General features: G+C 37.8%; 1 protein-coding gene across 1 annotated transcript; it reads right to left on the minus strand.

The window, feature by feature from the left end:
* Positions 1-9602: 9602 nt before the first annotated feature.
* LOC105439401 lies at positions 9603-13846 on the minus strand. The gene is made up of 3 exons (XM_030982561.1): positions 13537-13846; positions 12788-13074; positions 9603-9746 (listed from the first exon to the last, which is right to left on the minus strand). Exons 1-3 carry the CDS (start codon positions 13638-13640, stop codon positions 9625-9627), a joined length of 513 nt encoding a protein of 170 aa, XP_030838421.1. The 5' UTR covers positions 13641-13846; the 3' UTR covers positions 9603-9624.
* Positions 13847-15228: the final 1382 nt, after the last annotated feature.

The following is a 15228-nucleotide window of genomic DNA, read 5'->3' on the forward strand; positions in this document are numbered from 1 at the left end:
TATATCTTCTGAGTCTTTGCTTTTAATTATCAACATTTCCTCAACAGAAAACGGGATATCCTCTCAATTATACTCGTGTATTACACCAAGCCGCTTATACTACAGGCTTATATAATATCGTGATTTTTTTTCTTTCAAAACGAAGAAAAGATGGGTGAAATATTACTGCAAAAAGATGCGGCAATTCCTAATAGACTACGAGTAGCTTTTGTAAGTGGTCTCCCTACCCATAAATCAAAAGAAATTTTTATTAGCATTAATTGTTTAGTAAATAATGAGTTAAAGTTCTACAAGACAATGTGACACACCATTCAGATTCTGAGGTAATCCAGAATGCAAAGTTTCACTCTTTCAAAAAGGAAAATCTCCTCTTTCAGTCGATACGCCTTCTCGCATAATAATTTTATCTTTAACAAAATGTAAGCCGTTGGACTACATAACTACATAATTAGAGAGGACCGAGTCTCCATCCCCGAAATTGGAAGGTCGCCAAAAGTAAAAGATATTTAAATGATACCTAGCCAATATGAATGGAGAGAAAAAAGGTGCATATTAAACCCAGACCTATATACAATAATCATGTGGTTCAAAATTTTCCATAGTACAAAACGTAATTTTGTACTTTACGTAATTTACCCATGGAGTTACTATTCTGTGATTTTTTATGAAATAGAATAGCTGCATAGATTTCTTATTTCGGGAAAGGGCGGATGTAATGCCCCCCCCCCCGCCCCCACCCTCCGCCTTCATGGAGCATCGTCCACGAGCCGCGAGGCGATTGTGTTGTTGTCGTTATTTTGAACCCACGTAAGTGATGTTTTCCTGGCATCTACTAACACAATGGAGACCATAAAAAGTCTGGGCACATGATGACGTTTTTCTATGCACATCACATTTTTATTTGGCAGCCCAACCCCCCCCCCCCCCGCCCCCGTAGATCCGTCCCTGTGTCCTATAGTTTGTTAAGTACCAATGTCAATAAAGATTAACCTAAACAATAGATGAAGTTAGAAGCAGAAGAACAAGAAGAAAAAGATGAAAGTAAAAAATGATTTCTCCATATATTGGAAAGTGGCAAAGACTTTGACTGAGAGTCAGATTTTTCGCGATGTTTATCGCAGAGTTTTAACATTTCAACTTACATAATACTGAAATTTGGGATTCACTAAATGTCATACTCTATCTCTCTATTTCAAGTAAAGATGTGTATACTGAAAATCTTTTTCTTTATCGTTAATATGAGGTGGACTGAGCATTTTGTAGAAATTTAATTAATGATAAATGGAATGTTATTATACTAACCGGTATGTTAAATGGAATGTACCATGTATATTATATGAGATTTTTCATAGATATCATATGATAATATCTAATATTTAGATGGTCACTTATTACTCACCTACGTCCATTTTAGTTATACTTTGTATAATATTTAATAACGTTTCATTTTTACAAATTACAGCCATGACTTACAAGCTGCCTTTTTTATTCGTCTGACACAGTGTCACAATGGATGGACACTCAATATTTGACGAAATTGATGAAACAAATATCTTAAAATATACCTAAACAGTGTACCAAAACACATAGAGACGAAGAGACAAATGACAGAGGAAGATGCATATCAATGATAGGTAGAAAGGAAATGTAAGGAAAACAGGGTGGAGCTGAAAGAAGAGGTGAACGAAATTATGAGTGTTAATAACCAAATTTTGTTCATGAATGAAATACTTTTTCTTATCTTATCAAGAAGCAAATAGCATGCATTGGATAAGAAATAATGATAATGATGATTTAGGATTCATGAAGGTTAATACAATAATCAGAAACCTTGGACTGTAAAGCTGCAGCAGACATTCCTGTGAAGAATTTGTCGTCCAGGAACTCGTCAATGTACAACCATCGTAAGTTCTGCAATGTGAAGAGTCCTACTGCTGCTGCTACACCAGGCAATGATGCGTGACCTTCGAAGGACTCACTAACACCCAATGTTTCACGAATCGAGGAACTTCTTCTTACCTGAACAACAAATGAATTTTAGCATTCGATCTATAAAATAACACTTTCATTAATTAAAATCAAACATTCCATACTAATGGTTTAATTTGTGCGAACAATTCTTGTAGCATGCATTGGTTTGTAAAAGGAATTACAAAAAACACCAAGTTATTTTTTCTTGATGTCTTCGCCATTAGGCAAGATTCTGACAGCCATGTATCATGTAAATAGCATGAATAAAAACACACATTCTTATCATCACGAATTATGGAAGGTGATATGAATAGGACAAACCAAATTTAGACTTATCGATCTTTTTAATTATATGTAATAAGTGAACCTGAGACGTAGATAGCTATTGAATAGCTATTCTATATTGAATATATAATGATCCATATTCTCTATAGTTCGTCTGGTTGGCTCAGCCTTTCCTATTTGTTTAATCCTGACAGAGCCTTACATTTTTACTCTCTTTCTTAGTAGGTCCTTTAAATGTATATAATTTATGAGGAAGAGGCAAACGGTGACACGATTTTCGTTCTCATGAGAGACTGATTGCACAATACACATTGTAATACAGCCCACTATAGTGCGTATATAATGACGACATGGCAGTTCTAAATTATTATGGGTCAGAATACTGGAAAGCAAATGTGTAGTTGTCCATTTGTTTGTAGGCAAATTTGTATTATTATACTTATTATGTAATTGCTGAAAGCACAACAGATGACAGTATTCCCTCGATATAATTCAATTTACAATTAGATGAATGAAAATGAGATACGTCACGAAACTTACTACTTCATTCCCCATTGATTCCAGTGTAAATAATATAGGAAAAAAATGCCAAAATAACGCAAGACGTGTTTCCGTATTCAACAGGTTCTTGACGGGACCAATGGCTCTTGTATCATGACATTCAAAAGCACACTGAATGATGAACTCCATGTCATCAGTGTTCTTGCATAGGGCTTCCAGGACCGACTTTCCTACTTCACCTCCATGAGCTGCAGTGAAGTACAAGACATATTTTAATGCCTTGTAGTCCTTTAACAGCTTGTGTGTCAAGATTCTGTTGAATTCCGAACGATTGTGGTTATACAGCAATGCAAGGTAAAGGCTTGCGGTGTGTTCCTGCAAAAGCTTGTGAGGGAAACAGAACTCTTGAACGAATTGCTTTCCCTCTTGTTGTCTGATTTCCTTTGAGGCCAACCTCTTTTTCCCACTCAGAATCCCAACTTGACATGCTATTGCTGCAGCCTCACCGCATGCTTCCATTTCCTCTTTGGTGAAGATGAGCTGATTTTTCAGCAACCCCTCGAAGGCCACACAACCAACCTTTGTAATGGCTTCAACAGCCTTCTCCATATGGCATTGATACCCTCCCTCTCTGGCAGTGTACCTTGAAGAATATTGTTCCCGCAGAGCGAAATCAATCTCTTTCATTAGTTGGGAGATTGTTTGTAGCTTCTCAGTTGTTTTGCGCTTAGATTCTACTTCCCACATGTAACACAGCATACAGCAAAAGATTGGGAATGGTGCCATAAACTCAGAAACTACACTGTTAGTGTTCATGAAGTGGATGAGACTGGATGCAGAAGCTGTGTCATTTTTGAAATACTGTTTGATGTATTCATTTGTGTTTTCCTTCGTAAAACCCTTAACAAGAATGTAGGAGTAGTTTTCATGGATTTTCGGAATGCTCTTGATTTGATCAGCTCCAAATGGACGTGAACTAATGAGAACGGATGTGTTTATGAATCTCTCCCTTCTTGCGATCGAGACGATAGCAAGTTTACGGTTTTGACATTTTATGTCCATTTTGGCCTCGTCCAGTCCGTCCAGTAAGATCAGAACTTTCCTTTGATTCTCCTTGATGTATTTATCAATCCATTCCCCGTTAATATCTGTGTCATCTGGAAAATGATTCAAAACGATATCACCAAAGATGGCGCTATCTTGTATGTCTCGAAATGATTCGTGAAAGAGAAGAGTGATATCTTGGAGACATTTACCCATTGCCCAATCGAGGGCTATTTTTGCAAATAATGTCGATTTGCCCACACCAGCTTCTCCAAGAAAGGCTAACCGTGTTATGAATCCTTTCTCGGTCTTTTCTTGAATGAAACTGAACAGATCCTCATATCGAATTTCTTCTTCCTGATCTCTTTTACATCCTAACATTAAAATGAGACTGACGAAGATATGCTGCAGCCATGTGCGTGATTCAGGGTCCATAGGAGATACTTTGACCTCGCTAAATTCTTCGATATATCTAGCCTTTAACTTCTCTCTTAATCGTTGTACTTTGTCAGGCATCTCATCATGTTCAACTAAAAAGGAGAGAGGATCAGAACAAGATGCAGACGAGTATGAGGATGATGGGTCAGATATTAACAACATCTCACCGTAGTACGGGAAGGGGGGTGGGCTTGTGGCTACATCTAGACAAATTTGATCACACCTTCCCCAAAAAGAGTACAAAAACGGAGAAATAAGAAAGGGCTTTCCTACTAGTCTATCGATTTAATCCAATTTAAATAAGGTCAAGCCATTTTGCAACATTGTAGTACTAGTAAGCCATATAGCCCTTAAATTCAAATCATATGTTTTTTGTTTGTACACCCACACAGTTAACGTTATTAGCTCAATATGTTCGTGAAGTTTCTTGGAAAACAGAGGGAAGATATTCAATGGATAATTAGGGGGCATCTGACAGCCCATCCTGACGTAAATCTTTGTCACTGACTTGTTTTTTGCAATGTCCATTCATACTACATCCTAATGACAAAGTTTAAATCAGAATTAATGTTTAAGCAGAGACAGATCGGACGGTACCGCCAGACCAAAATAAGGAGCTCAATACTCCTTGTTCAAACCAATTTTATCTTCACAACTCTGTATAAACAGTAGCGTATATTTAGATTATGGTGCCCAGAGAAGTCAATGAAACTGACACCCCCCCCCCCTGCCCAAACTTATCTACGTAAATTTACAAGCGAGGGGGCAAGGCGAGCAGCTTAAGCAATTCGCAACAGAGCGCCGCAGGCCTATGTAGAGTTTCGCTTTTTTTTAACAATGATATTAAACTATTTTTCTAAAATTGAAGAAAAGTGGAAAAATACAGTAAGGGAACAGCAAGGTAACCCAAGAGATCAGATTTCTTTTCAAACGTTGAAAGTTATGTTTTGGGGTAAAAGTTGAATTCCATTTTAAACAATCTACGGATGAAGCTTATATACGAGAGAGCAAAGCAATGAGAGCTACACTTTGATTTTCAAGAATGGAACCACTTAAAAACTGTTCTTTATGAAAGATTATATTCCAACCGTATCAAAGCTGATCTTCAAAGCTTTGAAGAAAAAAAATTTAGTTCACCTTTTCCTTGCAGACACGTCTCCTCTATTTCTTTTAAGCCCACCGCCTGGAGAGCAGCTCTAAGAATGGGAAGTTGCTTGGATGGTTTGACCGTCTCTGCCCAATTCTGAAGCAGCATCACATTACCATTACTGGTCTTTCTACCTCCAGCCCAATTTGTCTCCAATGCCCGGTTGATATCAGGAGTCTGGACTCCCAGCTCAAGTCCAAGTCTCCTTACATCACCATCATCTGATATGGCTTTTGCTACTTTGAGGATGACGTCATCGAATCCAAGTGTTTGCCTCGACGATTGACCACTAGAAAATATATAATTAAAAAAAAAAATTAAAGCATTTCATACTTTAAAGATAAAGACCAGTTATGGCCATGCGATTACATTGTGAAAGAAACGTTGTGGAATCGATCAGAAAAGGTTGATCATCTAGCATATAAGTATTTGTGTGTACTGCAAGGTTCTGGAATCATCAAAATGATAAGAAATTTGGCCCAGTCTTCGTAAAGTTTCAAGTACTGTACACAGAAAGATGTATACGGGACTACGCACACGTGCGCGACGTGTGCAATTATCTCTCACAGTCCAATAGATAAACTAATTTACCAAATATATCAATTAGTAGGCGGTTTCCCGGCAAAATTGTTATCATCATGTATTAGTCAAAACATATTCTGTCACATGATTGGTAATAAAGAGCTTCCATTTCATTTTTTGAAATTGGGGCGTTTCCAATACTGGTCTTTACCTTTAATGTTAACTAAACATGTAAACTACACATGTTATCTAGTCTCTTATTCATTGGATATCACGAATTTCATATCACTGAGTAAATAATCAAACAAAATATCCTGGTAAACCGTAATTTATTTCTTGCTTGATCTTTCAGGTCACCGGTATGCGAATTCATTATTTCACTTACTATAGTAACAATAGATTCATCACAGATGTTAATATCATTAATTTCCATAATACACTATGTGAGCCAGTACAATTAAACAATAGATTCATCACAGATGTTAATATCATTAATTTCCATAATACACTATGTGAGCCAGTATTCTAAGATTTAATGATAACATGTACATGTATATATATCAAGACTTCAAACATACTTAGTCGTGTTAGTGTTGAGTTTAATCAAACAAAAAAAATGAAATATTTGAACATTTACGTTTAGACTGAGAAGGATTCTCATTTTTCAACTACAATGTCGTTCTGTTAGGAAATATGATACGATCGTCTTTAGGGGCTTTCTTATATATATATCAAATGAACTTTGTCATGTTGTTCAATTTAAAAAAATGGTGTTAAGGTAGGGACATTGGACGTACAATTAAGGATAATCAGAAAGTTAGAGTGAAAATAGACCATTATTATTGCATTATTGCTACAATTGGGGAAAACTGATCTGATCGATTCTTTAATTCTCCCAACTATATCATCATAATTTAATCATGTTTTAGGAGAAAGTAAATCGTCACAAAGAAATGAATTGGCTCTAAATAAAGGTGTAAAGGTGTCGTGGTCTAGTGATATGTCGCCGGGAAGATCTCCCCATTGGGCTGCCAAGAGAAAATGTGATGTGTATAGAAAAACGCCACCATAATGTCCAGACCCACACAGTCTTAGTAGATGTATGCCAGGAAAACATCACTTATGGGGTTCAAAATAGCAACAACAACAAAATCGCATCGCTGCTTCGCGACTCGTGGACGATGGTCCGTTTGTTAGTAGATGCCAGGAACCCCCCCCCCCCCAAAAAAAAAAAAAAAATATATATATATATATATATATATATATATAAATAAAATAAAAAAAGATAAAAAAGATAAAACATAAAATCGCCGAGCCGCTTCGCGGCTCGTGTACGATGCTCGTCATTGGATCCAGTGGCGGATCCAGGGGGGGGGGGGGGGGAAACTTGTAAAAACACATTAATTTCCAAATTTTCGAGGGGCAAACCCCCCCCCCCCCCCCCCCCACTGAGCGCTTTTTCGGCCGGCGCGATTTTCAAATTTTCGAGAGCAAAAAGAAAAAAAATTGGGCCCCCACCCCTAACAAATCCTGGATCCGCGCCTGATTGGATCAACCCCCCCCCCCTTGGTAAAAAGCTAGATCCGCCCCTTGGAGGGGGACTTGTGTGGGTGGTTGTGTGCTTAAGGTATGCCACTTAGGTTTCAGGAGGGAGAAGGGGTATAAGCTAATTGTGCCCCCTCCCACTCTGCCAGTGTTAAGAAGAGGAGAGCAATACGCAACGTATACAATAAAGTGCGTGGCTGTGTAGATCGTACTACTATCTACACAGTGCAACGAACTTTTCTTCTCCAATCAATGATGGGCGAACTATCTGTCATCACGTGATTTACTTTTGACTAATCGTAGAGCAAGATTATTAGTATGTGGAATATAAATATCATTATCATAACCCTATCCCAAAAACACATTAAGTAGGACCTAAAATATATAACGCCAGTAAATGCAAAGAGCATATACATGTACGTGCATTTAAGAAATATGGTATCGTGTTGAAGGAAAATTTTTAACAGATCGGCTCCGTCATCAACGTCGTCAATTTGCAAGACGACATCGCCGATGGAGCCGACGTCGTTGGGCAAATGTCCTCTTCACTTATCAATTGAGGTTTTTCCTGAAGAGCTCTAATGGAAGACTGAGATTTTAAGGAGATTGGAACCTTACCAAGGTGGATTGAAGTGTCATGATCAGGCGCGGATCCAGGAATTTCTTGCCGGGGGGGGGGGGGGCACACGGTTGGAAAGAGAACATATAGATATATATTTTTTAGTCCCAAAAAAAAAAATCGCAACGACTCAGCCAGCGGCTGAATAAGCGGGTGGGGGGGGGGGGGGGGGGGGGGTAAGAGGACACTTTTTTTTTTGGTGGGGGGGTTAAAAACATTTTTAATTTGACATTTTGCTCCTTTGTGGGGGGGGGGGGGTAAGGTCACCTTTTTAGGTCAGCCATTGGCATATTTTTTATTATTATTATTTTACCCCCCCCCCCCCCCCACAAAAAAAAAAAAAATTGCCGGGGGGGGGGGCACGACCCTGTTTTTGAGATTTTGAGGAGATTGGAACCCTACCAAGGTGGATTGAAGTGTCATGATCAGGCGCGGATCCAGGAATTTCTTGCCGGGGGGGGGGCACACGGTTGGAAAGAGAACATATATATATATATTTTTTAGTCCCAAAATAAAAATTGCAACGACTCAGCCAGCGGCTGAATAAGCGGGGGGGGGGGGGGGTTAGAGGACACTTTTTTTTTTGGTGGGGGGGTTAAAAACATTTTTAATTTGACATTTTGCTCCTTTGTGGGGGGGGGGTAAGGTCACATTTTTAGGTCAGCCATTGGCATATTTTTTATTATTATTATTTTACCCCCCCCCCCCCCCCCCACAAAAAAAAAATTGCCGGGGGGGGGGCACGACCCTGTTTTTTGTGCATTTTGGGCGAATTTAGGGCTGATTTTAACATATTTTTGGGGCCGAGGGGGAGCACGTGACCCCTGTGCCCACCCCTGGATCCGCCACTGATGATGTGTGGTTGAATCAGCACCACTGGCAAAACGGACCTTGTTTCCATTCTAGTTCTGTTAAAAGCCCAACGGTACATCCGGACGGTATATCAATGAGGTATGTGAGCCACGTGTGATTCCATACGCAGCTGCCATTGCAAGCTTTTTATGGACAATAAAGCTTGACCACATCTTGTCCAAATCGCCAACCAATACTTGTAAGATAACGGGCTCGAGCGCATAGAGTAGGCAGCTCCATAAAGATCCCCTGACAACGAGCATCTTTGGAACGACATCAAGTAAGACTAAGAATAGAGTTTAGGAAATTATAAAAGCTAATGTGGCCATCCTGAACAAATACACCTTTATTGAGCTCTTACTGAAAGCCACACTATATGACTCTTTGGTTGTTTGTTGGTGCGCGGTCACATTTCCTTGCCTGTTTACAAAATAAAGCTTTGAATGAATTGAAAGGAGGGCCGTCGTTTAAGCTTTTTGCCGTTAATACTGACAAAAAAGATTCGTTGTACCTTGGAGGTTTGGTGTTTATCATTTATTTCCCCTGAGATTAATTATGATAACATTATATTTTAATTTTCAATATACGCATCTCCATGTTTTACAACATGTGCCGACCATTGTTTATTATTGTTACAACCAATAGTTCATTCGCATGACATTTGAAAGAATAATAACCTGAACTACTCTTCAAAGTGATTTTACTCAGTCATCATGGACTTATGCTTAACGTATCTGTACCTTGTACTTAGCGTGTCATCACTCGAGGGTTCAGTCATCTCTTCGGTTTTCAGCCTCTCTGCCATCGTGAATGGTATCCAAGCTGAGGATTAATGTCAAGATATAAAATATAGATACGTATATGATAAACAATCACAAACATGGGGTCCACCGTAAGGCGGTTCAAGGCTTGCCTGCACGGGGCATAAGTTTCTTAAAATTGACCGGTTCACTTACATTATGTAAATGTTATAGATGTTTCTTTCCTGGGGATCTAGTGACGAGTTATTACATTAACCTGTCATTAATGAATGAACTAAAATACTTAGAATCAGATCTACTTAACGTATATGTTGCTATTTCGGGCCAGCCTCGGGCAAGCTTTCAGGTTGTAAAGACCAGTCTTTGTTTAAAAGTATGGATTCAATTTGAATATGTTAGTAAACCGGTCTATTGCTGACAAATTTCATTTTTCCGAGACTTTGTTTACTCTCACTGCACCGGTCACATATTTGTGACAAACTTTTAGATTCTGCACGATGAGAACGTGGACTGCCCTTTTAAGGCAATGTGACGTCCTTTTAAGGCACTGGCAATGACGTCACATTGCCTCAAAAGGGCAGTCCGCGTTCTCGTCGTGCATAATCTAAAAGTCCCTATTGCTTCACCAAGAAACACGTATATGGTGGTCAATTTATATCACTGTTTAGAGCATGAGTCAAGTATTCTAGATATGTTTGAAAAAGTTTCAAATTATGCAAAAGATCTTGGACAATGGTAAACGAACGAGGAAATTATTCTTGTTTGGATATGAGAGGTCCTGGGTTCCATTCCCGGATACGCCTCTAAAATTATGACGTAATTTTTATTTTTTGTCTGCCTCTAATGAGGTGTTTATTTACATTCAAACATCAAAATAAAGTTGTGAGAACAAATACAATTGACGCACAATGTTATCAGTAGAAATCAAGATTTCAAGATTACAAGATTTTCAAGATTTCAAGATTTCAAATTTATTCATGTTTCCAACAAAACATTACAAATCAATTATAAGCATTTAAAAAAAATTTGGAGACAGAGGGGTCCACTAAAAAGCAATGCTTGTACAAGTGTGAACACCTCAAATGAAACTTAGGAATAATGAGTAATTAAATCAACTAATCTTTAACTACAAAAGGAACTACAAAATAGGGGAAATAAAAAGGGGGATGCCAACAGAGACGAGAAAGGGACAAGACAATACTTTACACGACAAAGATAGAAGAACACGGTCATAATACAAAGAGTAGACAATGACAAAAAGAAGTGAGAGATCTAGGGTACAGAAAATAATACTAAATAATGAGCTGCATGTGGGGTTGAGAAGAAGATAAGGAAAGAGAAATGCGCGTTAGAAAGGAAATAAGCATGAGAAGGAACAATATAATATATCAATTTACATCTTGAGTCAGTGAGCGGAGAATGATTTTGTATTAAGCAAAAGCAACAAAGGCATATAATTCAATGAGGTGTATATGATTGTAATAAAAATAATTTCATTTTTTTTCTTAAAAGTATTAATCGATGGGGCATTTTTTATTTCACCACTTAATGAATTCCAAAACTTTGGACTTTCATATATAAATGTTTTTTGAGCTGAGAGGGTCCGCAAGACAGGTAAATGAAAATCATCTAAATGTCTTGTTGGGTAATTATGAACTGACCTATTTTTAAAAAACATTTCTTGTAAAACAGATGGCAACATATTATTATTTAAATTATACATAAATTGACCAAGTTGGAAAAAATATAAGTCCTTTACCTTAAGTATCTTATTTTCAAAAAATAGAGCGTCTGTCTGGGAGCGAAAGGGGGAATTACAAATAATACGAATAATCTTCTTTTGTAATAAAAAATACTTAATCTAATGACGTTTGATGAGTGTTAACCCAAACTAAGACACCGTAGTTCAAGTATGGGAGTATCATAGAACTTTAAAGCATAATTAAGGAATTAAGAGGAAGACATGTCTTTACTTTGTAAATAATATCAATATTTCGAGAAAATTTTTACAAATATTGTCGATGTGATTTCTCCAAGAAAGTATTTGGTCAACCGTTACACCCCAAAATATATTAAATGAAACACACTCCAATGGAGTATTTTCAAAATTATGTTTGATGGCAATGAATTCATAGAATTACTAAATAACATATACTTCGTTTTCTGGAGATTTAAAGATAATTTGTTCGCTCTAATCCACGATAAAATATTACGCATTTCAATATTAACTAGACAAGACTACCAACAGTCCTTTTAGGACTATACACACACTCAAGAAAGAAAGATTACCGACAGTCCTTTTCAGGACTCCCCAATCCTCCCCTCTCTCACATGGTGCAACCGCAAGCCTACTGCATATGTCTGTTTTTTTCTTCTAACTTAAACGTATCTCAATAAAAATTTGTTTTTTTGTATGTACGAATATACGTATCCATATACAACATGTAAATATCCATAATTTCCATTGATAACTTAATGACAATAATGATGGACCTTATAAACCTTATAAATCACAACTAAAAGAATAATTCCACGCGATATAGAAAGAACTAAGAGAAATGTAGTTTTCTTTTTGTTTTGTACACAAAAATATTAAAATCTCCATTTTGGGGCTGATATAAGGTGGAAAAAGATAAAACGACTCTGTAATGGTACAATTTTCATAAACTTGGTGTCAAAAGATGAGTATGATTTGAAAAATAAAGTCAGAAGGTGGCTGGGCTTGAAATGCCAAGAAATTTGAATGATAATCCTTGTACAGCTTCATGTAAAACTAATTGCAATATCTCCCTTAACACAGCACAAAGTGAGTGGGTCTTTTACCATGTATTTATGGCCACAGCCCATGCGACCAACAGCCCACAAGCCTGACATGTCAGTCTCATGGGTGTTCTGACAACTTGTTTAGGGTTCACCAGACCGGTAGTATGAGTCCCATGGGCTTTTTGTCTACCGACATGTCCTGCTATAAAATTACCCTATTTGTACCAAATGAGGAAGTGTCAAATCAGTGTTTGTTGGCTGCCTGCAAGAGCAATACATTATCAAAGGCAGTAAAGGCCTTCTTGCGAGCAGCCAACATGATTTCCTTCATATTCTTACCTTTCCTTTTCGGGACTAGACTGCCAGCGAGAAGTTTGCCAGAGAGGGACCCTAAGTCACTTCTTGTTAATCCCTCTGCAAGAAGAGCCCTGATGTCTGTGCCTGGAGGCTGTTTGTCTCTCCATCTCGTGAAGACTGTCATCAATGCATCACTGGTATTTTGCAAATGCTGCACGATGATTTGGTCAAGCTCTGCATTTGGGATATTCAGGTTAACGCCCACCCCTTTGTAGTAGCTAGGGGCAATCAGCTTAGACAGCTCCATGAATTCCTCCTCACTGACAATCCTGTAATAAAAACATATTTTATTGAGTATCTCTTATTGTGTTGTAACCCCTCCTGTACATACATTTCATCACTTATCTTCATACTTAGTAAGTTCAGTTCAGTTGCTGATGAGCATTCAGGCATAACAGACTGTACAACTCACTACATGGAAGAATAAATTTACTCCAGCCTACAAATATGTACACTAGCTCCAACAGTTGAGCACTAGCTGTTAGTTCCTGCAGCTCCATGTGCATACTTACCAGATTTAATTAAGCTACATGTACTGTTGAAGGTATATTAAAGCATGCAAACACAAGGCTTATACCTCATTAAGCAGTGCTCTTGAATATGAAAGAAAAATATGCATGCATGTATGTGGTGTTAAGCTTTAATAATAAGAAAAGTTCTTTATTATCCCTACTGCTCATTAATATTGCAATAAAGAACTAGAAATAAGCTTCAATTACATATAGACTGACCTGTCTGGTCCAGGGTTGGTTTCAACATCACCAGATCTCACCAGGAGAATCACGAGCAGATAGAGAAGGCAAAATCCATCCATGGTGCAAAATGTCCTTCTCATTCGAGAGAAACTCAGTCAGCTGGTACATGTATGATAATCTCAGCAAGGCATCCTGTAATTGACACAAAAGGGGTATTTTGTTTACTATGAGAGAATTACTCATATTAGTGACATGCATGTTCAGTGTACATAAAATGGTTTACTTTTTTCACTTTTTTCCTTATCCAAATATTTGCCTCTTGACTTGACTTGAGCGATTTAATACGGAACTTTATTTAAGATAAAGGGATTGAAGTGTATTGTGAAGATCTAGCTTATACCCCGAAGGAGGGGGTGTACCCATCTGTGCTGCAAAGAGACAACATATATATATTTAAAAGGGTTTATGAATTAAAGCTAATTAAATATCATATTGAGGTTATTCTGATTGTGTGTGTCCTACCTATGATGTTTGCATTGTTTCCTGTCTTTTTTATAAGCAGACCTCTTGTTGCTAGGGGGTGCGCATGCACCCACGCATCCACCTTAGTTACGGTCTTAACTACATGTGTATTTCATTGTCGCTTACAAAAGTGAATTCACATATTTGTTCATGACCGCATTTTAATCAAAATTTCTACTCGACACTAGATTTGAATTCATCACTTTGACGAATTAGGTGATACGTATGCCCATGTGTAACATGATGAAGAACGCATTTTCACGATTTCATCTATCGTTTACTACTCCCATTATGGTCTATCCATGAGTCAAGTTTCAACTGTGTAGGGCAGAGGGAGATAGAGCAAGAGAATAAGAGGGAGGCAAGGCAAGAGTGAGAGAGACGGAGAGGGTGAAAGAGTAGAAAGAGAGAGATAGATGCAGAGACAGACCAGAAAAGGAGAGGGGCAGAACATGAAAGGAGAAAGAAAAAAGGGCAAGAGAGAGGAGAGGAGAGAGAGAGATGCAATTGAGAACAATGCCTTCCATATTTCTAGCATAAATAAGCTCTTGTGAATACTGATCATGACAGTGTTGCCGATAATTAAAAAAAACGATTATGTTCATGAATACTATGATGACGATATTAGAAGGATAACCATGATTGAAAGTGGCACAGCGCCCCTTCAGGTTTTCGATAGAGGATTAAACTGTTTACTTATACTAAACAAGCTCAAAACACTTTTTTTAATAAATATTACAAAATGTACATAGTGATTTATTTAGTCATGATTTAATATAAAATATGAGTAAGATATTAATATTGTACCCATCCATAACCCAACATCTATGATGTTAAATCTACAAATGATTGTTAGTATGCATGGCAGTGAATGGCCAAACGATACAAATTGCCTCGAATTTCCTTGGATTAAATTGTTATACATATAAATGAGGCAAGCTGAGATGATGCAGAGTAAAAGAGGAGAGAGGAGAGAAAGAGAGAGAGAGAGAGGCAGAGACAGAAGGAGACAAATCAAGAGAAGAAGAGGGAAAGGGAAACAGTGAGAGGGTGAAAGTGTAAGAGAGGAGAGGACAAGAGAGATGCAGATGAGAGAGACCAAGAGAAGGAGAGGGGCAGAACAAGACTAGGTGAAGGGAGACAGAGCAAGAGAGAAAAGAGAGAGGGGGGAGAGATGCAATTGAGAAAAATGCCTTCAATATTTCT

The sequence above is a fragment of the Strongylocentrotus purpuratus genome, unplaced genomic scaffold (genome assembly GCF_000002235.5).
Source record: "Strongylocentrotus purpuratus isolate Spur 01 unplaced genomic scaffold, Spur_5.0 spur5_scaffold_12, whole genome shotgun sequence".
Classification (NCBI taxonomy): Eukaryota; Metazoa; Echinodermata; class Echinoidea; order Camarodonta; family Strongylocentrotidae; genus Strongylocentrotus; species Strongylocentrotus purpuratus.

What these genes read in the sequence shown, in the direction of transcription:
- LOC105439401 (XM_030982561.1), bottom strand. Translation starts at nt 13,640, where the DNA reads ATGAGAAGGACATTTTGCACCATGGATGGATTTTGCCTTCTCTATCTG. An exon ending in ACCAACCCTGGACCAGACAG is followed by an intron (nt 13,075 to 13,536) that starts GTCAGTCTATAT and finishes TTTTTATTACAG; the next exon opens with GATTGTCAGTGAGGAGGAAT. An exon ending in TCTAGTCCCGAAAAGGAAAG is followed by an intron (nt 9,747 to 12,787) that starts GTAAGAATATGA and finishes ATTAATCCTCAG; the next exon opens with CTTGGATACCATTCACGATG.